This window comes from Rhinolophus ferrumequinum, chromosome 4 (assembly GCF_004115265.2).
Source record: "Rhinolophus ferrumequinum isolate MPI-CBG mRhiFer1 chromosome 4, mRhiFer1_v1.p, whole genome shotgun sequence".
Taxonomy (NCBI): domain Eukaryota; kingdom Metazoa; phylum Chordata; class Mammalia; order Chiroptera; family Rhinolophidae; genus Rhinolophus; species Rhinolophus ferrumequinum.
In genome coordinates, this window is record NC_046287.1 from 103,945,460 (window position 1) to 103,973,225 (window position 27,766).

The following is a 27,766-nucleotide window of genomic DNA, read 5'->3' on the forward strand; positions in this document are numbered from 1 at the left end:
ATTCAATTCCAAGTTTTTTTATCATTCCAAACAGAAACCCCATTCTCACTTAGCAATAATTCAGTTTTGTTCTTTCCACAGTGCAATGTTTGTTTACTGCTTTTGCCCACTTTTAACTTGGTTTGTTCATTTTTAAAATTCAGTTTTAAGAGTTTTTTGGGGGTATAGTTGGATAACAGTCCTTTATCAGGTATGTCTTTTTGCAAATATTTTCTCTAAGTCTGTGACTTGTCTCATTCTTTCAAACGCTGTGTGTGGTTTTAAGGGGGACATAGACAGAATAAAAAACGTATACCACCATTGGCATCAGTTTCTCAAAAATGTTTCTGAAGTTTTCTTTAATTTACTTATACATTCATTATATTAATTATTTTCTTTGTTAAAAAATGCTTTTACGCATAAAGATAAAGTACTTTGGAACACCTTCCTAATCCTACCATATACTTTAGGTGATTAGTTTATGTATTTCCTCCTAGAACACCAAATAATTTCCAGTGCATTACCAAGGTTGCCAAAAAAATGTACACACATTTTAAGAGATGTTATCTATGTATTACTTTTTGAAGTTGAATTGAATTATGGTAGCAATGTGTGGTATGACGTTCACTCAAAAGATGGTGTTAATCAAATGAATGCTAGTGTCACCATGTGACAGGCAGGACAGTCAAAGAAAATGGCAGAATCATGGTCGTCGTTTGAGCGGCTCAAGACCATTTTGAAGTGGTATTTGAAATTCGAGAACGTTGTGGAAGTACAACAACAATGGAGGAGTGAGTGTGCAACAGAATCTTCAACACGCCTAACAACTGCATTCGTGATAAGTTTGAGATGCATGGTGCAGTGTGTGACATGCACAAGGGAAGATCCAGGAGGCCGCGCACAGCAACAAGTCCTGCAGCTTCTGCTGTGGTGTTGGAGCAGTTTACACGCTTGCCACAAAAATCTACCAAACAGTGTTCGCCGTAATCAGAAGTGTCTGGACGCTGACAGCAACCACTTTGAGCACCTCTTGTAATTGCAGAAGTCAAATGTGGCTTGTATTCATCTTTTGTTATCGGTATATATTGAGTACTACAATTTTAATACAGTTTTCCTTTCTTAAAATGTGTATAAATTTTTTTCGCGCCTCTGTATATATGTACTTATAAGAAATCTTTAGCACATGTACATTTCTTTCGGACATAACTGGTATCATACTCCTTGTATTGTTCTGCAACTGTTTTTTTTTTCCTTTAACAGTACATCTTTGAGATTTCCCCCCTGAGAGTAATGTAGGTCTGCTCCATTTCTCTAAAATCCCCAATATACCCACTTTGTCCATCACCACTGTTGCCCTCCTAGGTGAAGCCAGGTTTCTCTCACACCCTGCTTCTATTCTTGCTCCCTTACAAATAGTTCTCTACAAAAACATCCTGATATAATATATAATATATAATTATATTATATATTTTTCATTACATATAATTATATTTTATATAATATTATATGCATTATATAATGAAATTAATTGATTATATCTATATATAATATTATATACATTATATAATTTCATTATATAATGTATATAATATTATACAAAAATATAATCATATATAATATACATGTATGTATTTTAAATCAGATTTGATAATCTATTTACTTAGAACACAGAAATGGCTTTTCATTGCTCTTAGAATCAAATCCAAAATTTTCTTCAATGGAATATAAATACCCTGAAGGCAGAAATTTTTTATTTCTATTATTATATTTTTTATTGTGGTAAAATAAACAACATAAAACTTACCATTTTAATCATTTCTAAGTGTCCAGTTCAGGGATATTAAGTATATCCACACTGTTGTGCAATCATTCCATTGGTAACTATCACTCCAACTTTTCCGTTATCTATTTGGAATACTAGCCTCCAGTTTTTTGAGTTTTTTTCCTGAAAACAACAGCAAAAGATTTGTTTCTTGAATCAATTAGTCCCAAATAACTCTCTAACATCTTTACTTAGCTTTTCTGGTGTTTCTGTAAGAGAGACCCACTAGACTATATTTTAAATGGTTTGGGGCCATTTATTTGGCTTCAATAAATTTCTCTAGGTAGAACCAGATACTTTCTCAGTGCATTTTGGGATTAAATTGTATATTTTTCTAGAGGAATACTATAACCTATTCCCCTTGTAAACTCTAGGACATGACCTATATAGAGAAAATTTTTATGAAGTATATAATAGAAATTAGTAAGTACATAGATATTATGCATCTATAGTTATGCCAGGCATGGGAGTATAAAGATAAAAACATATTATTTCTGCACTCCAAGAGAACAGGGAGAAGAGTTATAAACAACTAAACTTTAAGCCTGTATTATAGTATTTTATGTGCTGTAGCAAACTGTAAAGAGTTCTGAGGAAGAACAGAGGAGGCTTTACAAAGGAAGTAGTGTTTTAGATAGACCTTAAAACCACGGTCTTCAAACATCTTGTGCTCACATACTCTCTAGAAAGATTTTGATTAACTATAAACCCATTTACACAATGTAAAGTGACATAATTTCTGTTTAAGGCAAATATGTACATTTAAAAATAAAAATCTTAAATCATTTTTATTTAATGTAGTCATTGGCATCTAAATACTATATTGATTTGGCACTTACCATCATTCTTTCAAAAAGTACATGAATAAAAAATTCTTCAGTAATAGGAAATTTTACATGATTCCTTTTTCTCATTTGAACTTCTTTTCCATTCCACTTCCTCCATATGATTTTACCCTAGTGTAACGTATATTTATTCTTAAAGGTCTTTTTTTAAAATCTTATTTATTTATTTATTGTGTTTTTCCAAGAACCATCGGCTCCAAGTCAAGTCGTTGTTTCAATCTAGTTGTGGAGGGCGCAGCTCACAGTGGCTCACGTGGGGATGGAACGGGCAACCTTGTTGTTAAGGGCATCTTGCTCTAACCAACTGAGCTAACCTGCCACCCCCTTAAAAGTCTTTTAATGATCATCTGATGACATTATTGTGCAACAAAAATATGTAAATAAATCAAAATTTTAAATTGAAACTTTTCTATGCCCATAAACCTGTGTTAAACATTTCTTATCAATAAAAATTGATTAAATTATAAACTCTTTAATTAAACCAACACAATGTATTACACATTCTAATTAACAATTTATGACAAGTGGAATCTTATAGAGCTATTTCACTTGATGGAATAGAAAGTAACTGTAAAAACAGTTCATGAATCTTAGGATGGGCCGGATCCTGTTTCTCTCTTTTTTGCCGGAATGGGCCGGATCCTGTTTCTCTCTTTTTGTTTTATAGATGTAAATATAGAGAAAACTGGTTAACATAAATAAATAGATGAAAGTAGGAGGAGTTTTGTTTAATGCTATCTCTCCACTATTATGAACTCTATGGGAATTCCATACTAAAAGTTATGTAGAAATCGGTCTGTATTTGTTTCCTAGGGCTGCTGTAAGAAAGCACTGCAGAATGGGTGCTTTAAATCAACACAAATTCTTTTTGTCCTACCATTCTGGAGGTGAGGAGTCTGAAATTAAGTTGGCAGTTGAGCCAAGCTCTCTCTGAGGGCTCTACAGGATAATCTTTCCTTGCCTCTTCCAGCTTTTGTCGTTTGCTGGCAAGCCTTGGCGTTCCCTGTCTTGTAGATGCACTATTCCAGTCACATGGTCATCTTCTGGAGGAGTGCTGTTGTTTTCTCTGTGTGTGTCTGTGTCTATGCCCAAATTTCCCCTTTGATAAGGAGACCAGTCTGGTTGGATTGGGACTCACCCTAATGGCCTCTTTTAACTTGATGACCTCTGTAAAGTAAAGACCTGATTTCCAAATAAAGTCACAGTTAAGGTACTGTGGATTAAGATTTTAAAATACATATTTTGGGTGGACACATTTCAACTCACAACATCATTTATCATCAAAAATTATTTTAAGGACCTATCAGCTGACATCCTAATTGAGTCTTTCTTCAATTTTGTTGAAAACAAAGAATTGAAAATAGATACTATTGTAAACCATAATATAAATGGAGACACTTTAAAATGGTGCTGGAGCTGCCATGCTAGAAGAACGGCCTGCCACATCTTATGCCTGAAACTTTGGATGTTAAAACAGGGCAAAATAGGGCAGCTGGTTGTCTCAGTGGCTAGAGCATGGTGCTCATAACACCAACAACACCGGTGTGACTCCCACATGGGCCAGTGAGCTGCACTCTCCACATCTAGATTGAAAAACAGCGACTTGACATGGAGCTGATGGGTCCTGGAAAAACACACTGTTCCCCAATATTTCCCAATAAAAACAACAAAACGAACAAAAAAAACCCAGGCAAAACAACCTTTGACTGGGCCTAAGGCAATATCACATCTCAAAGAACTATTTTCAAACATAACACGAAAGCGGTAATTATGACTACTGGATTGATAACTACTAGACTGAAAATTAAAGACATTGTTTGCAATTAACATCATTCTCACATAATATACACCAATAGCAATACCTTCCTTCTATTGATATAATTGTTCCTTTTCCCCTTCTCATAAATATCATCATCTTTGTCTCTTAATCAGAACACTATTTGGCCTTCTGCCTGAATCAGTGCATCCCAATAGCTATTCTTTGATCTCAAAGAAATGCTTGTTGCCTCTCACTTTGAAAGGCTTTTTACTTTTAAGTTAGCATTATTCAATCATAAGAGTCATTCATTTACATTAAAACTGGCACCAGTATTTCAAATTGTCCTTTTGATGAGCACCATGCCTGCTTATTGTTTTAAAGTGAGAGAAGGGTGGATGTGAAAGTAGCAGCTTTACACTAAGGAGTTCTCAGGCAGGTCAGTTTTAGTAATGAGTGCAATTGAGGATCTGGAAACTGGTTCCAATCATGCACACTTAAGCACAGGACACATTCTGAGAAATGTGTCCTTTGTCCTTAGGTGATTTCGCTGGTGTATGAACACATAAAACAAGAACAAAATAAAAGAAGACACTCTCAAAGGTTATAAGTAACGTTATAAAGAACTACTATGGTCCATTTCTCCATCCGGAAGGACGTTGGTATTAAGGGAGAAAATAGCTACCATGTCTTCCAGTGCTTTGGGGAAAACCTCAGATGCGTGGCCTTTGGCCAAGCATCTGCAATTTCATATTGTTGGAGCAGTCATTGTTTCTCTGGGGGTTCCAGCTTCTATAAGTTTGCTGTGGCTGAACCAAGGAAGAAGGCATATACAGATTTCTACAGAAATTATAATTCCATGGAAGATTTTGAGGAGATGCGGAAGGCTGGAATATTTCAGAGTGCAAAGTGATTTCGGCGTGTAAAGAATTTCTTTGAGTTGACTTCCATGGAAGTTTGTCACTAACCTGTGTTCCTGAACTATGAAACATGGATATTTGGGCTAAGGGATAGTTTCTCTTGATAAATAAAAAAATGCTGTAGACAAAAAAAAAAAAAAAAAAAAAAGAACTACTATGGTATTATATGAGAATAATTAAATTAGAAACATAGAACTTAGACAGCTTTGAAATTAGTTACAAATAGTCAACTTATTTATTTGTATTCAGAACATTAATGTATTCTTATCAGCTAGTTTTTCCAGGTTTGTGTAAAAAGCATTCATAAGTAAACGTTCAGTAATGTTTTACTCCAATTTTAGACTGTATTTCTTGCAATAATTCAGTCAATTCACATTAAGATTGATTTATTATCCTATTTAGGATACCTCCTATCAGCTTCCCTCTTGATAGACAGTCTCCATATTTTTGATTTTCCTATCTTTTCTTAACTGCACTGATCAGATTTGCTAATATTATCAGAAAGATTTTTGTCTAAGTTTTAAACTAGCCTCTAACTCTTAGAAATATGACTTTCACTGTGCATTTTGTGACCCTCTTTTCTTCAGCCACTTTAATTCAATAGTTAAATCCAATTTATTTACTTCTCCCACCTCCATTGCTGAGGTTACCAACATCAATTCTTTCCTAAACAGTTTCCCCAATACTACTCGAGTCAAAATTAATGACAGGATTTAACTAAGACAGGAATAGAGAGGGCCTGTAGGGGGTGCTCTCACGCCCAATGTCGGTTGAAAGCCCTACAGGAAGAACTCGGTATTATAACAGTCCCTCCGCCCTCTCTCCCTCCACTTCCTCCTCCCCTCTATAAAAGAACTTCTCCTTTGTTTTCCTCAGACTTGCGCGAGGCTTGACGTGGTAGCAAATACCGGGTAACTGTCTCCCCCCGCGCCCAACCCCCAAATAAATCCTTTTTTGCTGAAGGAATACCTGGCTGACTTCTGTTTGAAGTCAATACCTGCTACCTTCCAGCCATTCTCCACAAAGTGGGAGTAGTTATCTGCTTAAAATTTACATCATATTGTGTCACTTTTTCACTTAAAATCCTATTTATGGCTTCTGCATGCACTAGAATAAAATTCAAATTTCTTAGCACGGCCTGCAAGGCTCCACTTGAATCTACTCCTGCCTAGGTCTTCACCTTCATCTGGAGTCACTCTTTCCTCCAGCTAGTACTCTATCGCATTGATCTTCCAATTCCCAGCATAAGTTTAATTCTTGCTTTTCCTTCTGTCTAGAACAACCTCCCCCTGGTTATTCTAATGGGCGCTCCTTAGGCGGATCTCATTTTACATGTTACTTCCTCAGAGGGGTCTTCCATGATCATTAGCATAGGTCTTATTGTTATTCTCTATATGGAAGCTCTGTTTACTTCCTTCTTACAACTTAAGTAATTATTTTATGCATTTGGTGGACTCCCTGTTTGTTGGCTCTTTCTAGCCTAGTCCAGAATATATATTCAATCATGATGGCAGACATCGCGTCTGTCTTATTTACGGTTATCCCTAGTATTTATCCTAGTATCTGGGATTACAAAGACACTCAGTTACTATTTGTGGAGTGAATAAACAACAAAGATCTAAATAAAAGTTCCACACTCTGCTAACAGTGACTAATTTTTGTTTCCACCGCTAAGCATTAATTGATAAAGCTTTTCCTACTTATCAAACTTGATAATTCCTTAGACTGTGATTTCTTACCCATGTTTTAGGGATAAAAGGAAGCCAAAGTACAATTCTTATCATAGCTACATATTAGCCTCCACTGTATGCATTTCTTCTTAAACTCTTTTTACCAATCTGACAATAGCAAAATGAAGATGATGACCCTATTCTCAGCCACAGTTTTATAGATATCATCCGTTATTTCCAGAATCTCTTCTTCATTTCTATGTTATAAAAAAATAAGCAAGACATAGTTCTTGTGGGTGATTAAATGTTTTAAAATTATTCTGTGGAAAAAATATTGATACATCAAAATATTAACAATGTAAAAAAACAAAGAGATACCATTACACACCTATTATAAGGGTGAAAATCTAAACCACTCACAACACTAAATGCTGGTGAGGACAGGGAACAACAGGAACTCTCATTCATTCCTGGTGGGAATGCAAAATTTCACTGTGGAAGACAATTTGGCAGTTTCTTACAAAACTAAACATTCTTCTCATAAGATCAAGCAATCGTTACTCCTTGGTATTTATCCACATGAATTGAAAACATGTCCACACAAAAACCTGCACATGAATGTTTATAGTAGCTTCAGTCACAATTGCTAAAACTTGGAAGCAACCAAGAAGTCCTTCAGTAGGTAAATGGGTAAACTGTGATCCATCCAGACAATAGAATATTATTGTTGGTAAAATAAATGACCTATCAAGTAAGTCAAAATGGCATGGAGGAAATGTAAATGCTTATTGTTAAGTGAAAGAAGCCAATCTGAAGAGGCTATATAATGTATGACCTCAACTATATCAGCAGTGGGGGAGGCTGTGCATGGGGAGCAGTGTGTATGGGAAATCTCTGTACTTTCTGCTCAATTTTGCTGTGAACCTAAAAATGCTCTAAAAAATAAGGCCTGTTAAAAAAAATGTTAACAATAGTCATCCTTGTGTGCAAGGATTATTGTTATTTTTTTCCTTTGCACTTTTCAGGTTTTCCAAGGTTTGTTTGTTGTTTTTTGTTTGTCACTGAGTGTATTTATTACCTATGAAAGTAGAAAATATATTGAAACATTTAAGTATGCTAAATTCAAAACTGTTAAACCTGCTTTATTTTAGGTTCTAATCTCTTAGATAATAGCTACCTAGTACAGAAACTCAAAAAACAAAAGTTTATAAGAAATCCTTAAATTGGCAAAAATTAAGACTTAAGTCCTTATTTTCAGCTAATGATTTTATGAGGTCATAGAATTTAATCGCTGGGAAGGACCTCTGTAATCACCTAATATAATTTTCTCTTTTAATATTTGCTTTTACTTTCCAATGAGTACATCTAAAGGTTAGAAGGCACTTGGGTGGACATTGCTGCCTGGGAGATAAAATGAGGAGCACGATGGGTCCCCACATTCCAGTGTGAACCAGGAATGAAGAGTGAAGAACAATCTTTGTTAAGACTCTAGTGGCAAACATGTTTTCCTATTTAATAAAAAAGCCACAGGAAGTGAGAGGAAGGGAATGTTCATAATAAGCTGGAAAAGTGAGAAAGTGTCATTTGAAAACATTGGGATCCCAAGGGATGAGAAGACTATAAGGAGAGAGAAGGGGATTTTCCATCAAGAGTGTCTTATATACAATTCCCTCATTTCAGTTAAGAAGAAACTGGGCTCATAAAGGTCTTGGGTCACAAAGCTAACAGATAGTGGAATTAGTGTCAATGTCAACTCTGTGATTCTCCTCCAAATCATAGCATGGTTTTTCCAGAGACATTGCTGATCAGCGGCATTAGTTTCATAAAATGTAAAAAGTATGTTCTAGGAGGGAACGAGTATTTCATATATTTAGGAAGAATGGCAACTGAAATCTCTGTTTTATTAAATGAGTTTTTCCTACCTATAGCTCATTCTGGATTACTCTCAGTTTCTGATATCATCATGTTTTTACTTCTGTTTTAGAATTTCAATTTATCCATGATTTGTTTTCTCTAGAATCGTGTTTTTCAAACTACATTTGTAAGCTATGAAATCAGTTTGGTGGGTTGGAACCACTGTTTATTAAAAACATCAATAACAACAAAATGGAGGAAAACAGTACAGACTAAATTTAAATAGACTAGAATAGAAAATATTAAAATCTACCTAAGTTAGTAAAGGAAATAATTCTCCAATGTAATTTTTATTTCAGTTATATAGTTTGCATATGGGTGGGTTTGTACTGCGTCTCCATGTATAATACATATCCTAGCGGTTGTCATGGTCAAAAAGAGTTCACTGCTCTGGAATGCATTATTTTATGTGGTGTTTTAAACTATCTAAGATGATATATTTAACAGTTAAATTTTAAGAATTAGGAGAAGAGTATCCTGGAGAGGCAGCATGATGAGCTGGTTAAGAGTATGGACTCTGGAGAAAAGAATTCTAGGTCCAGGAGTCCCTCTCTACAACTCACTAGCTATGTGACCTTGGATAAGTTCCTTAATCTTTCTTTGCCTCGGTTTTCTCATCTATAAAAGTGGGACAGTGACATTAACTACTTCATAAAGTAGTTAAGAGGTTAATGACATTATTCACAACGAATACAGAACAATTTCCTTCTCTCATAGAAAATCCTCCTCAGTATTTCAATGGTTAAAATATTGCCTTTTTTTCTTTACAATGGCAAAAGTTAAAATGCTAGTCTATGTTAGCTCTACAATCCCCAGCTCCAAACAATTCTTTCATCTGAACTTCTAGTCTCTTAGCATTCATACTAGGAGGATGACATAGATTATACTAAGCTCCCTTCTAAGAAAAAAGAAAACAAACTTTGATTTGAAGTAGATTTCTTCCAAGTTTTGACCTGTTTATTGTGATTATTACTATGGTTTTTTGGCTCATGCACTAACTCAGTATTTACAGCAGAGATATCAGTATTTCTTTTCCTCACAAACTATTATAAAGAATTTTTCTAAACATCTAACAAGTGCGGGGTGCAAGTTTTATATGTGTATGCTCATTTAATCTGCCCTAAAACTCTAAGAGAAGAATTATTATCTACATTTTACACAAGTTAAAATGAAGGCTTAGAAAGTTAACACATACCTAAAATCACCCAGCTAGTTGTAGGTAAAGCCAGAATTCAAACTTGGGCAGTCTGGTTCCTAATTGTTATCACAATAACTGCTATACACGTATTACATCTCAATTACTGGTGAACTCTTGGTTTCTAAAAATACAGTTATACCTAACATTTAAAAACTGAGATGTAATTGACATATAACATTACATTATTTTTAGGTGTACAATAAATGATTCGATATATGCATAAATTGGGAAATGATCACCAAAATAAGTTTAGTTAACATCCATGACTGCACAGTTACAATTTCTTTTCTTGTGGTGAGAACGTTTTAAGATCTACTCTCTTAGCAACTTCTAACATTTTTATATCTATTTCACAGAAGTTATTTGGTTCTTTAAACAATGCTGTATTACTTTATTTTTTTAAATGACTAAACTGAGGCTCAGAGAGAAAGGTAACTTGCTCAAGGTTTTGAGTGGCCAAATAAGAATTTGAAATGCAAGTCTTCTGCTCAAGTTTTCGTGTTGCCTTCCTGTAGCACTTAGTATGCTTTTGCGATTAGTACAAAATAACTACACACACACACACACACACACACACACACACACATTTTTATTAACAGCTTTATTGAGTGTTATAATTCCATCCCATACAATGCATCCACTTTTTTTTTATTGGGGAAGGGGTACAGGACTTTTATTGGGGAACCAGTGTGTACTTCCAGGACTTTTTTCCAAGGCAAGTTGTTGTCCTTTCAATCTTAGTTGTGGAGGGTGCCGTTCAGCTTCAAGTTGTTGTCCTTTCAGTCTTAGTTGTGGAGAGCGCAGCTCAGCTGCAGGTCCAGTTGCCTTTGCTAGTTGCAGGGGGCGCAGCCCACCATCCCTTGTGGGAGTCGAACTGGCAACCTTGTGGTTGAGAGGACCCGCTCCAACAAACTGAGCCATCCAGGAGCTCAGCAGCACGTCAGCTCAAAGTGCCATGTTCAATCCCAGTTGCAGGGGGCGCTGCCCACAATCCTTTGTGGGGCTCAAGGAATTGAACTGGCAATCTTGTGGTTGAGAGCCCGCGCTCCAACCAACTGAGTCATCCGGGAGGCAGCTCAGCTCAAGGAGCCGTGTTCACTCTTAGTTGTAGAGGGCGGAGCCCACTATCCTTTGCAGGACTCAAGGAATTGAACTGGCAACCTTGTGGTCGAGAGCCCACTGGCCCATGTGGGAATTGAACCGGCAGCCTTCGGAGTTAGGAGCATGGAGCTCTAACCCAATGCATCCACTTTAAGTGAACAAGTCAATGGATTTTTAGTATATTCAGAATTGTCCAACATCACTGCAATCAATTTTAGAACATTTTCATTGCTCCAGAAATAAACCCAATACATTTTAGTTATCACTCCCCACCTCCCCAAGTCTAGGCAACCACTAATCAACTTTCTGTCTCTATAGATTTGCGTAGTCTGTACAATTCACATAAATGAAATGATGCAGCGTGTGGTCTTTTGTGTCTGGCTTATTTCATGCAGCTTTACGTCATCAAGGTCCATCCATGTTGTAGAATGTACCAGAACTTCATTCCTTGTTATGGCTGAGTAATCTTCCATTGTATGGAGAGACCACATTTTTTTATGCATTCATCAGTTAAGGGACATTTGGGTTATTCCTACCTTTTGGAAATTATGAATAACAGTTATGAACATTCAAATATTTATTTAAAAATGTTTTTATATAAATTAAGTGTAGTTTGCAAAAACTACGACACAAAAATTTTTTTCCAGTTCCAAACTTTCAAATAAAATCCTCCGTAATATTCTGCAGGCTACCGAGACATCTTCACAGACAAATGGATTTTAATGAAGGAATACAAAATACGAATAACATATACAACTGCAATTATTTTGTTAAAAACAGCAATAATTCCAAGGAGTTAGCTGCAGTATAGTGCTTCCTCAAATTGAACAGCATGCGGTAACACAATCCATCATTTAATGGATTAAGTCTATGACAGAGCTCATTTGGAAGATTTCTAATTCCAATAAATGATATTATAGTATTTTTTAACTATAAGCTCAATGAAAAGCTGTTGCCTTGGTACATGGCAACAGAAAGGGGATAGTGCAAGTTTTCAGGGAATTATTACTGTTACCCTGCATCTGGTAGTAGAGGGCATTTCTGTTGTGAAGATAGCGGCATCAAGAATGTCATTGTAAAACAGAACTGTGTATTATAAAGTCACAAGGATATTTCATTGTGTTGAGAACTGAAATTAAATTATGAAATAAAGTCTGCTAAAAGAAACAGTGATACTATTTTGAGAATGCTGGTTGAAATACATGCTGGATATTCTTCAACTTAAAGAGTATATTTATTGCATTTTGCCATAGGTGTAAGGATTACTTGATATTTTTAATTCTCAATTTCTCCTAGATTATGCTCTGTAAGTGGCGTATATGGCGTTTAACTTCAGTCTTTACTGAGACATTCATGGATGATTAACTTCATTGCAAACTTCACGCCCATTATCATCTTGTTGTACGTTCAGTGATAACATCACACGTCTATTTATTAGTAGGCAGTGGTGGGTAATGGTGGAACTCAGAAGTCTAAATTGTCCATCCATTTCCCCAACTCCATCGTTGTCAACAGGCCAACTGCCGCTAGGGCGGGACAGGAGGCCCCGCTCCTCCTTCCGCTGAGTCCTGGAATCGCACCCGCCGTGCGTGCGCCCGAGACGTCGGGGTGGACGGGGAACAAAAGAGAGGCTCGCGGCCGGTGGGCTGCTCACCGCGGCGATTGGGGGGGACAGTGGTCCATCACCAGTGAAGCACCAGACGGTGGAGGGCGGTGGGGGACGGCGCTCAGGACTCGCGTGCGGCCCGGGCCCGTCCACCCGCCGGGGCCCGGCTCCAGGGGCGCCCGCAGCGTCTCCATCTTGCCCGGTGGGGCGGGGAGCGGCGTCTGGGTCGCCAACCCCGTCGCGCCTGTCTCCGGGCGCCGACGCCGACAGCGGGGTTGTCCCCTCGGCCCAATGGCGCAGCCCAGCGGGAACTTCCCGGGATACGTCGCCCAGCCCCACGGGCCTGGTTCCGAGTGGGTCCCAAGTTCCCCCCCACCACCGCGGCCCCGACAAGATGGAGGACGTCGTCTCCTCCAGCAGCCATGACGGGCGGTGGGGCGACTGCTCCCCACGGGGCGAGGCGCGGGTGGACGTGCGTCCGCCCCAGGAACACTCGGGGACGCCTTCGCCCGCCGCCGGTCTTTCACTTGGCCCCGCAGCACCCCCTGCTCTGCGGCCCGCACAGGGCCTCAAGGAGCTGGACAGGGAGGGCGCTGGGGACATCGAGGCCGCGTCCCTCCCCGGGCAGGGCCGTGGAGAGCCGCCGCGGGGGCCTGGGCGCCCCGGCCCGAGCGAGGGCAGGCGTCCGGGCTCAGCGTCTCAGGCTGTCCCGTCCCCAAGGGACGGAGCCCGCGGCCGCCGCGGCGGCAACGAAAGTCGGGCCGCCTGACCTGACGGACCGGGTGGGGGCGGGACGGGAGGCGGGGGCAAGGAGGGAGGGGACGCGGCCGAGGGCTCGGGCTGGCGGAGGGGCGAGGGGACTGGAAACGTCGGGGGTGTGCCCTGCGCCTGATGGACAGCCTTCCGGACCACCCCCTCGAGGGGGTCCTGAAGGAAGGCCGACGGAGCCAATGGACGTGCCCCGGGCGCCTCGCCCCGCCCTCCACGCTAGCCAATGGGGCTGCGGCGGGCGGGGCCTTCCCGGGCTCGGCCGCGCCGCCGCCTTCTCCGCCTCCTCCTGCTCACCAGCGCTAAACCCGGGACTGGACCGAGCGGAGTTGTGCGCGTTGCCGAAGGGGGTGGGTCGGGGGAGGGGAGGTTCGTTCCGCGGAGCCGCAGCCAGAACCGGGTGAGGCTCGTCCCCGCTGTCTTCGCAGTTCGGGTCCGCCGATGGTGGGGGTGGCTGGCGCAGCGCAGCCTCGGGAGGCGGAGGCGGAGGCGGAGGCGGCCGGAGAGGCGGAGATGGGTGAGGGCGGCCTCCGGAGCCTCCCCCCGGCCCGGGACTAACCCCCGCGGCGCGGCCGCCGTCGCCGCTGCGCGTCGGGCCTCGGGGGCTGCTCCGGGCTCCGCTCATGTCACGGGCGCCGGCGCGTGCGGCCCGAGGGCTGCGGGCGTGCGGGCGAGGTCGGGAGGGCCGGGTGAGGACGCGGCGTGGGGCGCCTGGGGCGGGGGGCGCCGGCCGGGGGGGGTCGCGGGTGTTTCCCTTTCTGTGCAGGGGGGCCGTGGGGGAGGGGCGCACGGTCGTGGTCGGGCTCCCTCGGCTGCGCCGGAACCCGAGTCCCCCAGGTGTTGGGGGGCGAGGGTCTGCCTCTGCCCCGGGCCCCTCCTGTGCGTTCTCTTCCCCGGCATCGCGCTGCGCGGCCCTAGCTCCTCACGTATTGTTTGGCTCGGTCTCTAATGGCGGACGGGGAGGCAGCGCTGCCGGTCTCCGACTGCAGGGGGGGACAAGTCTTGGGCCCAGGGCAAATGCTTGGGGCAAATATGGGAGATTTCAGCCCAGCGGTGACGTGAGCCACCCCTACCTTTGAACTGGTGACCGGAGTGATGGGGGTGACGCCCGGTGGGCCAGTTTGGGAGGGAATACCATTCGCTTGCTGGCGTCGAGGCAACGTTCGCCCTTCCCCCGCCTCCTTCCCGGGAGCAGGCTTGGTGTCCTCCGCCTCCTCCCTCCAGATTTCGCATTTCACGTGGGTTTTGGTCCCAAATACATATCTTATGCCTTTTTGCTCCGCTTTACGTACGTGTGGTTGTTGGTCTTGGGCTGGGCAGTGATAATAGAAGGGCCGAACCTTCTTGACCTCTTATTCCCTTCTCTGCCTCCTCCTGGTGGTAAGGGCTTGGTTCTCCCACCTGGATAGGTTGTTCTTGATCCATTTCTCATTTTTCTTCTTACCCCAGGGTCAGGAATCGCCTTCAACCCTGTCTGGTACATCTTTGACAGAAAGTGAGGAGGAAAAACATCCCCATTGTGAGTCCTTTGCCCCTAATTTGTTGTTGGTAGAGACGTTGTCAGGTTGTGTGTAGGGTTCAGCCATGGGACTAGTCTGTCCCCGTTGTTTTGAGGGGGAGGGGCTTTCCCTTGGGTGGCAGCTGCCCCCGGGGCGAAGCCTGGGTAATGGCTGGGAGACAGCTGGGAGTGGGCGCTGCTGTTTGCACCGCTGCAGACATCGCTCCTGCTGCTGCAATACCAACCTCAGCAACCAGACGACGGGCTCCTGCAGCTGCTCACGTTACCCGGGAGGAGGGGTGCTGGAGAGGAGGGCATATTTCTGGTGCCCTCTAGAGTTCCACAGTGGGAATTGAAGTTACCTCGTTTTAAATACTATGCAAGCAACCATCTTTAACATTTTTTTCTCCCTTTACAGTTGAGTTTAGTGCTTGTAATTTGTTGGTTTTAAGGCAGTCTGGTGATATGCTTAGGCAATAAGAAAACATTACCAGTCAAAATTGCCATCAATTGAAACTAGTTACAAAATATCAGTGAAGTTAACACTCTGAATACATTCTATCTCTCGAGTCCACTCTGGACACATTGTATCTCGAGTCTATTGACAGTTGACATTGTAACTTTTAGATCTCTGCCAGAGGTGAATCATAAGGATAGTTGCTTATACTTAAATATTAATTACCAAATGGGTCAAAAGACAATTAATTGATTGTGAATTATTTGCTGAATATTGATTGTGAAGGATTTTGTGAAGATGGCAGCTTATATTAAATAGATAGCATTCTAGGCCCATTGCAGGACACTTTTATGTATTATTTCCTTTAATCATAGCAAGTAGACCGCAGGGTAATAAAAATGGCACGTATTGAGCCCCTATTGTATGCCAGCACAATTCTAAGCTAAGTATTTTTTTTAAGTTTATTTAGAAACTTTCAAATTTATGAGTGAGAAGAGGTTCAGTATCCTATGTGTACTTATCATTTGCGTTCTGTAATTATTAACACATGTCCAAACTAATTAACATGTGTTAAGTAATCCTCATGAAAACCCAGTGATATGGGTACTGTTTTTAGTCCTAATTTGTAGAGGAAGAAACAGGCATAGGCTGATTTGGTGAAGCAAGGATTTGAGCTTAAGTAGTTTGATTACAGTGTTTAAGTTCAGCAACTGTGCTATCTTGCTTTAAGAATATGCTTGTGTAGGGGCTGTTGGATAGCTCAGTTGGTTAGAGCGTGATGCTCGTAACACAAGGTTGCCGGTTTGATCCCCGCATGGACCAGTGTGAGATGTTCCCTCCATATCTAGATTGAAACAACTACTTGACTTGGAGCTGATGGGTCCTGGAAAAACACACTTAAAATAAATAAAAGTTAAAAAAAAAAAAAAGAATATGCTTGTTTTACAAATGTAGAAATTGAAACAGTGGAAAAAATCCAAGGATAGAATCTTTTCAGTCTGTTCTTTTCCTAGAGAACAGTGTGTAAACAAATATATAATGTTTGAATCTTACAGAGTACCTTTTTAAAATATAATAGAACCATAGGTATCAATTAGATCATTTTACTGCTTATTTCAAAACTAACAGGCTCTATTTGAATTAGAAATACTATATTCTCTTTTTCAATGTGTCTTTCTACAATTTAGAGTCGAGTTATTTCCTGTATACTGCAACTTGAATGACTGTGATTTCTCTAATAGGTTTAAAGCTCCTTTGAAGCATTAGATCATTCAGATATAATGGATCAAGGATCAGATCTTTCAAATAGATGGGCAATACTTATTTTATCACCACATATTTTCAGAAAAAATTGACCTTTATCAGATTTTTTTTCTTGGTTCTTAGTTGTGGTATTGATAGGAGGACAGTTTATGATTGGTTATCGTTGGTAGACATTTGAAGATGACAATACAAAATGTGTAATCAGGACTTTTCTGTAATGTCAACACATGTATACTGAAGAAAGCCATGGGTCTTTCAAATAATACCAAAAAGTGCTTCTTCTTTTTTTACTTTAAAAAAATTTTTTTAATTGGGGAATATTGGGGAGCAGTGTGTTTCTCCAGGACCCATCAGCTCCAAGTCAAGTCATTGTCCTTCAATCTAGTTGTGGAGGGCACAACTCAGCTCCAAGTCCAGTTACCGTTTTCAGTCTTTAGTTGCAGGGGCACAGCCCACCATCCCATGAGGGAATTGAACCGGCAACCTTGTTGAGAGCTCGTGCTCTAACAAGCTGAGCTATCCGGCTGCCCGTCTGGCAGCTGAGCTGCAGATCATTGTCTTCAATCTAGTTGTGGAGGGTGCAGCTCACTGGCCCATATGGGAATTGAACCAGCAACCCTGCTGTTCAGAGCTCTCGCTGTAACCAGCTGAGCCATCTGGCTGCCCCCAAAAAGTGCTTCTTGATTTGCTTAATGCTTTAACTCAGAATTACAGATTCCGTTACTTAAAAACACCAGTTAGTGGTGTTTTAATGTGACCGACAGTAAGATGAAGATAACCTGACAATTTTTTAATTGACCTTGACTAAATAAGTTCTTTATTATACTTACATTTATTGGGTACTTAATATGAGTTAGGTGCTACTAGATGTACTTAGTAACTGTTTTAGCAGTTAAAAATACTTTTCATATTCATGTGTCTTTCTTTAACGCATTGTTAATAGTATGTATCATCCTCCCCTCCCACCTATCCTTTTAGACATTTGGGGGGGGGGGGGAAGCAGGATAGTCTCTACTTTTCCATTTTCTACTTTTATATAATCTCATGGGCTGGACTTTTGTACCTTGTTTGGTGAGACAACCCTGAATCACTCAGATATCACACGGATGCTGACATATGAGTGTTTCATTTTTTGCATGGATATGGAGCTTGACATGCCATCTTTGTACAACAGTGTTCATATTCTTAAAGTTTTATTATATTTTGCCCTTGTTTGAGACAAAGTGAATCTTTAGTCAGATGCTATAGTATTACTGTAATGGAAAGAATATGTATGAGATCTGGAGCTCTATCTTTGTTGTCAAAAGGTGTGGAATTTCTAATTAGAAATTTTATGTTTTTTATCTTTCTAGGCATTGACATCTGTCTCTGCCCCATTTAACAATATTATTAACATGTATATGATTATACTGAATAACATTTGTTATAAGATTTTGACATGTTCAACTTGCATGTGTGTTTGGGAATGCCAGTGAGCCCAAACACAAGTGTTTTCTCATATTGGATTGTCTAACAGTATTTTATGTAGGGCATTTTAAGTTAGGAAACAAGTACACAGAGATTGCTTTGACTCCATGCATTTTCCACTTTTTATTTCAATTGTTTAATTTTTTTTTTTCATTTTTTTGTTAATTTTCTTCTATTTCTGTCAGAGCATAGAATTGGGATTTTAGAATTGAACAGGACTTTTCAACTATGCAAATGTAAAAAGTTCTTATGTAAATTGCAATATGTAAAGATCTATACAGTTGTCAGTGAGAAAAATTGCTGTTGGATAAATCCATAACTGAACAGTGGGGTAACAGTTGTAGTTTATTTTTGTTCAATTTTAGTTGTATAACAGTAAGAAAAAAAGTTTTACATAGTTGGAATTGCAAGTTTCTGTATTTGCAACCTGTTTTTAAAAAAGTCACTTTGTAATCTTATTAAAGTAGAGCTGGGAAAAGAGTTATGAAGGCCAGCACCAAACACTTACTTTGTAACAAGATAAGGTGGTCATCTTAAAGTGTGTTAAAATTTGCGTTGCGACACATTTGAGCACATTTGCTGTTTTATTGTGAATTTTAAAATGTATTAATTTTTTGGATTAAGTTTTACACAACACTTGAAGCACTTTGGAATGTGTGTGCTTATTTCTTTTTCAGTGAGATAAATTACTGTTTTTTTACTTTATAGCAATGCCATGTGTATATTACTTTTGCTGTAGTTACCTGCATACCTTGTCTGGATTTATTTTTGTGAGAAATTGGAATTGAATTTGTAAACCATTGAAAAATCAATTTTAGAGTTTAAAAAATGATGTGTAGAGGGGTTTGCAAAATCTCTTGATCACATGACTATTTGGGATTTGTCCTAGTTCTGCTTTAATTTCAAAGCAGTCCACTGAAAATCAGAAGTAATAAAATTTAAGGATAATTTATGGTCTTTAATTTGAAAGAGGTTATGACTGTTGTGGGTTTTATTTTTACTGATTTGATCAATGTCCTGTAAGTACTGATGTTTACTGTTTGAAGAGATGATTTAAGAGTAAACTGGATTTTAGGATAAATAGGTAATGCATAGTTGGTAGATCTGGTTTATAAAAGCTTGTATATTTGTTTCATTGTTACATGTTATACTGTGGTTTCATTGAAGAGTTACCATATTATTGTTAGAGAATTTCAACCATTTCCTTAATATAGGCTGCCAGGGATTAAGTTTCTCTTCTCCAGAGGTTCTAGATTTTTTTCCCTATAGAGTTCCTAGTGAATTTGACGTCAAATTTGTTTTTGAGAATTTATAGTTTAAAGGTTTAAAAAATACACCTAAAATTAATACAGTATTATATATCAGTGTTATATATATAACACTGATATATAATACAGTGTTAATTATTGTATATCAATTTAAACTTTTTAAAATATTTTAGTAGTATTCTGATATTAGAAGTTAATGTGAAATTGTAATTTAAGATAAATTTACTAGGAATAGTATTAATTGTTGCAACTTCTGTGCAAGATCTGTTGTAATTCTTGCAGTAAACTTCTTTCTAACCACTTAGATTGGATGGGATAAATACTTAAATGGCTATTTTAAGTAAAAATGTGATGGACAGTTAGAGGTTTCAGACTGAAGACAGTTTATAAAGTGTGACTAATTCAATGAGAAATTATTCAGTATTTTTATTTTATAGCAATGCCATTTGTATGTTACTTTTGCTATAACTTTTGATGTACCTTGGTTTTCAAACGTAATCCCTTCCAGAAGACCGTTCGAGTTCTGAAATGTTCGAAAACCAAGGCGCAGTTTCCCCATAGAAAGTAATGCAAAATGGATTAATCCATTCCAGACTTTTAAAATCAACCCCTAATACTGCAAATTTACCATGAATTTTACTATCTAATCATACCATAGATCCGTAAAATTTATGGCGTTCATAAACCGAAATGTTCGTCAATGGAGATGTTCGAAAACCGAGGTACTACTGTAGTTACCTACATACCTTGTCTGGATTTATTTTTGTAAGAATTTAGAACTGAAATTATGGTTTTCTAACTTAAAAACACTAAAGAAACTTTCTTGTAATGGTGGAACAGTTTTATAATCATTCATTTCTGAGGCATGTTTTTTGCCTGGGAAGAAGGGTGTCTCTTGAACCAGACTGAGAATTGTTCAGGCTAATCAGTGTTGAAAGTCACTTATTCAACAACTGTATGTTATAACATCTGTGGATCATGGAGTCATAAAAGATGTGTTCTCTTAATAGTTGGCTAGCAGTTTTTTGGTACTATGTTCACATGAGCATTTTGTGTAGACTTCCAATGCTGCACTCTAGGACCCTAATTTGGAATTGGTAAATTTTTGGTTAGGCCCAGTGATTATTAGATTAGTGAATTTGCTTTTGGTCCTGTACATCTAGGAAAGTGTTATACTGTCACTGAAAATTTAGGTTAAATGAAAATTTTATATTATCTTTTTGTTTTAGATTTGTGTTTTTTTCTTTGAAGCGTGTCATATTTTATTTTAATTATCTCTGGTCCTAACATGGTATCAGAGTTCTTACACGTTCATGGTTCTGTGTTTGTTTTGAAGTAACAGATTTGGCCCTTTTTAAATTAGTTATATAAAATTATTACTATAAAAGTCAACTGGGTTTAGCTTTCCACCTATCATTACTATGAATATTGTCTCACTTTCTATTTTTGTTTTTGTTTGTCTGTTTTAATATTGTATAGTGCTGTTTCTTACTCAAGTAAGTTTTAACTCCTGCCTAGGAAGTCATTCCATTCTATATCGCCAAACAGTTTTATGTTGCTTATCAAAGAGAAGCTTTTGTTCAAGTTAGTCTTTGTCTTTCATGACACAAATTCTTGACTTCTAAGTCCTGTTCTCTTCACTCGTATATCACGTTTCCATCCTTGATGACCCTGCCCAGCTGTGTTCCTCCTGGATTTATGCGTTCATTTGTCTTTCCCATTCCTAACTCCTTTTGCATTTAAAAAAGTATCACACAATATTTGTAATAGCATTCTATGTTCTAACTGCTGCATTTACATGAGGCATATCCAAATTTTAGTAAACTTGAATTTGGTGAGATGGCATGTGAGTTTGATTCTAGTGGTATGTTGAGACCTCACACGGAAAAGGAACTAGTGGGGCTTAATTTTGCACCTTTTAGGCAAAAAAAGAAAAAGAAAAAGGCATTTTTGTCACTTGAGTGTTGCTAGGGGATTTGCAGTCAGGTTGTGGTTCAGATCTGCCCTGCCCATGAAGGAACTTTGGGGGTGATGAAAGTGCTCTAAAACTAGGTTGTGTTGATGACTGCTCAAGTGTATAAATTTACTAAAATTTATTAAATTTCTCACTTAAAATCAGTAAATTTTATTGTATGCAAATTATGCCTCAATAAAATTGTTAAAACCCAATTTTTCTCTACTGTTTACCAGTTTGTGATCTCTGGTAAGTCATTTAACCTGTAAGCCTTAGTTTACTCATTGGATAAATGAGTGTAGTAATGCCTGCCTACCTGAGATTGCTATGAGATAAGGGTGAAAAATAATACAGGGTATGTGACAAGCCAGTAGTAGGTGCTCAGGTCCAATGATTATCATACTAATAATATTTTGCATATAGATTGTTATCAACAATTGACATTTTTGACACAAATTTGATACTTTTCTAATCCCTTCCCTACCTTTGTATGTTGTAAAAGTCTTTTGCTGATTAATGTTTGAATTCTAATGGTCAATGTATCAGACCATTTCACAACTCTCAGTTCTATATGACTCAGAGATAATGTGTTATTATGAAAGGTACGTGGAGTTTAGGTATAAATTTGGTTTTGCCAGCTGTATGCCATAGGAAAGCTGCTTGATAACATAGTAGTTTATTTGTCTGCAAAGTGAGGTAATAGTATATTTAAGATAACTATTTTAAGATACATTTTAAGGTAGTTTTGAAGAGTGTGGTACCAAGTTTGTCTTTTATAAATGGTAGTTATTGTATTAGATGTGTGGTGAAACTGAGAGACAAAAAAATAGAACTCAAGTCATGAAGGGGATGAATAAAGGGGAGAAATAAGACCCTGAGTGCCTTTGCTTCAGAGCTTATTTATTAGATAATTTAAAAAACTTCATTGAATTGTAAGTGATAGGATTATCTATTTACTTTCTGAAATTTGTCTATTAAGGGAGAAAAAACCCACAGATTTTCTTTGGTATATTCCATATTCTTTTTGTGTTCCTTTGATTTTTAAGACCAATCATTGAACATCTGAAGAACATATATCTGTGAAAGAATTCTGGTGAAAATTGTCATGAGTTTCGAGTTTTATGAAACAGAGGCAATAGATTTTTATTTAGTAATAATCTATATTGGAGAAATATATTCTTAATACCTGAAGTTTAGCGTGTTTGAATCTGTGGTCTCATTGGTTTATTGATGCAAGTATTGTTTCATTAGGTTAGGTGAGGTCTTAATCGTGGAATTATTGAACTCATGTAAGGAGGGTACTGTTGTTTTTAAAGCCCTCTACTCTATCTTTAAACACCAGGGAGAATTTGGATCAAAAACAGTCATTAAACTAGGTTATAGATTTGAATACCAACTATCATAAGAATAAATGAATGTTTCCAAATTAACGTATATCGTTGAAGTTTACTTGTGCTCATAAGTTTTTAAACTATGTTTGGAGAAGGAAGTGTGGATTCATTTAACTTGCTTGGTTAAGGGTTAAAAAGGATCGGGTATGGTAACCTTTCATTAGGGTCTGGGGTCAGGCCATGTTACTGATTATATAGATTGAATATAGAAGTAATAAAAAATCATGACCAAAGACATAGGGCAGAGATATTTTTCTTGTTTTATATTTTGAGGAAAATATCCTAATTTCCTGTTTTATAATGGGGAAACTGAGGCTCAGGTGTGATTGTTCTTCGGCACACTGGAAGGGAGGGAGAGAGAGAGCTTGAACTCAGTTGTGGTAGTGGAGTTAACTGTGAAAAATCCCCAAAACCCAGAAAAGTTATTTATTATCTCCCTTTATTAGGGAAAAATATCATTCAGTAAATATTTATTGGCCAGGAACTATGTTATGTTCAGGGGATACGGTGATAGGCAATAAGAACATAGGTCTTTGCCCTCATGGAACATACAGTCTACTGGAGGATACAGATTACAGGTAAACATACCTACAAATCAGGTAAATGCAGCTGAGGAAACGTGTGTGATAATGTCTATCATTATCAGGGTGTAACAAAGGAGATCTAATTGAGAGCATGGATGGGTGAGTTAGTAAAGTGTTTGGGAGGATCTTGAGGGAGTGACACTTAGGCAAAAATAGAAAGACTTTCAGAAAAGAACCTTTCAGGCAGAGGAAGAGCACGTACAAAGGGCGCCTGAGATGAGGAGGCCCTGGGAGCCTTTCGTGACCTGAGGGAAAGCTGCTGCTCAGTGCAGAAGCCTAAGGAGTAGGGCGGGGCAGCAGTGCTGACATGGAGCGGGGATCAAAGCGGGCCAGAATCTTACTGGCCGGGAGAGTGTTACGTTTTCTCCTCAGTCAGCAGAAAGGTTTTCTCCTTAGGTTTTCTGGAAAGTCAAGTGATGGGTGATCTGAAAAAAGATCTTTACATGTTCTGGGGAATCTAGTGGGGAATGTTAGTAATTCACCAGGAAAATGATGGTTACTTTCAGGGTTAGAGGGATGTCAGAAGAGATGGATAAAAATGGGCAGTTTTAAGATTTATTTTGGAAGTAGAATAGGATTTGGGGATAGCATAGCTGTAGGTAAAGAAAGGAGAAGGAATTAAGGATGAGCTCTAGATTTCTAGTATCAGTAGCTAGACACATAACACCCCAGATGGCAAAGACTGGAGAAGGTACAGAAACAGAGTGAAAGAGTAGTTATAATCACTTGGAATAGGCGGTTTGGGGCCTTAGAAACAGCTTGATTGAGAAATATTATGGAGTCTAATATATCGAGATGTTACTTAAAATCATGGGGGTGGGTGAGATCCCCAAAGGAAGTTAAAATCACTTGAGAGTACCTTACATTAAATTTTGGTCCGATGGGAAAGAAGGAATTATTCCTTACCCCTAGAAATTCTGTGCCCTAAAGATAACCTGAATGAATTAATTGATTTATTCATTTATTTGTTAGATCAAAAGGGATTTTTCTTTAGACTATCGTAACCCTTAAATAAATTTTTAGTATATTAATTGATTCCTATCAGCTTCTAAAGCCAGAGTAGCATTGTTTTAGATATCTTATAATATATTAAGAAAATTTTGTGGCTAGATTGTAAGCAACATGAGGCATAATCTCTCTTACGTCTCATCTGTCATTGATCCCTGGTCCTTTTCCTCATGTTGGCAGAGATTAATAGTATCAATTTAGTGTGTACTACTGCAAATCCTTTTCTGTGCAAATACAATCATGTACCCATAAAAATTATATAGTAAGTTTGTGTGTGCATTTTAAAAACATGTATACTACGAGGTCTGACAGTTACGTTCGCAAACTTGTTGCAACGATGTTGCTAACCTTTTTTGATATCAGAGGGTTTATTCATTATGATTTTGTACCTTCTGGACAAACAGTTAACCGAGTTTACTTTTTGGAAGTGCTGAAAAGGCTGCGTGAAAAAATTAGATGACCTGAACTTTTTGCCAACAATTCATGGCTCTTGTATCATGACAACGCACCAGCTCCCACGGTGCTGTCTGTGGGGGAGTTTTTAGTCAGGAAACATAACTGTATTGAAACACCCTCCCTACACCTGATCTGGCGCCCAGTGACTTCTTTCTTTACCTGAAGATAAAGGAAATATTGAAAGGAAGACATTTTGATGACATTCAGGACATCAACGGTAATACGACAACAGCTCTGATGGCCATTCCAGAAAAAGAGTTTCAGAATAGCTTTGAAGGGTGGACTAGGCACTAGCGTCGGTGCATAGCTTCCCAAGGGGAGTACTTCAGAGGTGACTGTAGTGATATTCAGCAGTGAGGTAGGTTGCACTTTTTGTAGGATGAGTTCGCGAACTTAATTGTCTGATATCGTATGTGTATCTTTCTGCAACTTGCTTTTTTTCACTTAGCTGTATGTCTTAGATATTTTTCTGAGTATGTAAAGCTCTACCTCTTTTTTAACTGTTGGGTGATAGTTCATGGCATGGATTTAACACAGATTAGACCTTCAATTGATGGACATTTAGTTTTTTCAGTTTTTTTATTTTAGATCATGCAGCACAGCATGTATTATGTAGTAATTTCTTTGGGTTCATATGTTTTCTTTAGGAGAGATTCTGAGAATAGAATTTTTGAGTCAGTGTATGCATATTGTATGGTATAATCAGTACTGCCAAACTGCCTTCCACTGGATCCACTAGACTGACTGCATTTCCACTATTTCTTCACATTCTTGCCAATGCTGGATACAACCGTGTTTCCTCGAAAATAAGACCTAGCTGGACAATCAGCTCTAATGCGTCTTTTGGAGCAAAAATTAATATAAGACCCGGTCTTATTTTACTATAAGACTGGGTCTTTATAATGCAATGTATAACATAATATATAATATATAATATAATATTATATTATATATATATTATATTATATATTATATATACTGGGTCTTATATTAATTTTTGCTTCAAAAGATGCATTAGAGCTGATTGTCTAGGTCTTATTTTCGGGGAAACATGGTACCAAATAGTTTAATTTGTGTTATTTCTAAAGGATGGGTATCAGTTTTTCTGTCTGTTACAACTATGTACGTATAATATATTTTTCATTTTGCAAAAATGAAACACCTTATTTTACACCTTATTTACGGTTTTTTCTTTGCTATGTAAACATTTTATAATGTCATGGGAAAAACCATTTCATTCTTGCAAGAAATAGGAATAGCTGTAACAAATATCCAAGACTTTTATGATGGCTATTGTTGTAAAATAATAACCACAAGACATACAAGAAAACCAGAATGGAAAGATACACATATGTCTGGATGGGAAGACTTTAATAATGTAAAAGTGGTATTTTTTTTTGTCTCCAAATCTCTAAATTCAGTAAAATCCCAATCAAATTCCAGTGTGTATGCATGCATATGGGACCAAATTTAAAAGGTAAAACGGTAAACAGTGAGAAGGAGGACTCTTTCCACTTCCCATCCACACAGTTCTCCTCCCAAAAGCAAACCACTGTTGTCATTTTCTAGAGTCTGTGTATGCCTGTGTGTGTGTATGTATGTGTTGTGTGTATGTTTCTCTTTGTGTTTGTCAATTGTTCTGTACCTTGTTTGCACTTTTTGCACTTGAGTGGAGGTGGTTTCATATTAATATGTTAGTGCTTTTAGCGATGCTTCATTGTTTCAAAGACTGCATAGTTTTTCACTGTATTTCTTTATCCTCATTCATTTTATCAGTTGTCTATTGAGAGATATTTAGGGTGTTTCAGTCTTTTAGCTTTACAATAAATATCCTTTTACATTTTGTTCTTAAAATCATGAGATAATATATTTGTAGGAAGGATGCCTACAAGTAGAATTACTTGGTCAAAAAATATCTTTTTTTTAAACATTTTATTGGGGAAGGTGAACAGGACTTTATTGGGGAACAGTGTATACTTCCAGAACATTTTTCCAAGTCAAGTTGTTGTCCTTTCAATCTTAGTTGTGGAGGGCGCCGTTTAGCTTCAAGTTGTTGTCCTTTCAGTCTTAGTTGTGGAGGGCGCAGCTCAGCTCCAGGTCCAGTTGCCGTTGCTAGTTGCAGGGGGTGCAGCCCACCATCCCTTGCGGGAGTCGAACCGGCAACCTTGTGGTTGAGAGGACGCGCTCCAACCAACTGAGTCATCCGGGAGGCAGCTCAGCTCAAGGTGCCGTGTTCAATTTATTTTTAGTTGCAGGGGGCGCTGCCCACCATCCCTTGCAGGACTCCAGGAGTTGAACCAGCAACCTTGTGATTGTGTGCACACTGTCCCATGTGGGAATCGAACTGGCAGCCTTTGGAGTTAGGAGCATGGAGCTCGAACCGCCTGAGCCACCGGGCCGGCCCAAGAAATATTTTTTGAGTTGCCTTTCAGAGAAGTTGTACTAATTCAAACTGATTAGCAGTATGAGACTCTTACTATACAGTTAAACCTTTTGATCTTTGTCAGTGTGGTAAGAGAAAATTGGTGGTTCTTTAGAGTTTAAATATGGATTTCTCTTAATTATTTCACATATTTTAGAGCCAATTGTGTTTTCTTGTGAACTGTGTTCCTTTTTTCTTTTTTTGTCCTTTATTCTCTGGTTGTTGGTTTATCTCATTGATTGTAGGACCTTTGTCTTCAGGTTTTTAGGATATGAGTTGCAAATATTTTCTTTGTAGTTATTCATTGGTTTGTGATATTTTCCCTCATGTAAATATCTTCTATTTCGCCCACCCTTTCTTCCACTTTCCTCCACCCCCTCCAGTTCAAGCCGTTGTTTCTCAGTCTAGTTGTGTAGGAC

The 27,766-nt window shown here is 38.6% G+C and overlaps 1 protein-coding gene across 5 annotated transcripts in view; it reads left to right on the forward strand.

The window, feature by feature from the left end:
• Positions 1 to 13,201: 13,201 nt before the first annotated feature.
• The window catches only part of ZMYM2 (zinc finger MYM-type containing 2), a 94,450-nt gene continuing 79,885 nt past the window's right edge, over positions 13,202 to 27,766 (forward strand). The window contains exons 1-2 of one of the 5 annotated variants that reach the window (XM_033104767.1): positions 13,814 to 13,979; positions 15,029 to 15,098. Coding sequence is in view for 2 of the 5 variants with exons in the window: in XM_033104765.1 (XP_032960656.1) it covers positions 13,762 to 13,979 (218 nt within the window). In the remaining 3 variants the exon portion in view is untranslated. Of the gene's footprint in view, positions 14,097 to 15,028; positions 15,099 to 27,766 lie in introns of all 5 variants that reach the window. The other 4 variants (XM_033104768.1, XR_004422878.1, XM_033104765.1 and 1 more) reach the window with 4 other exon arrangements.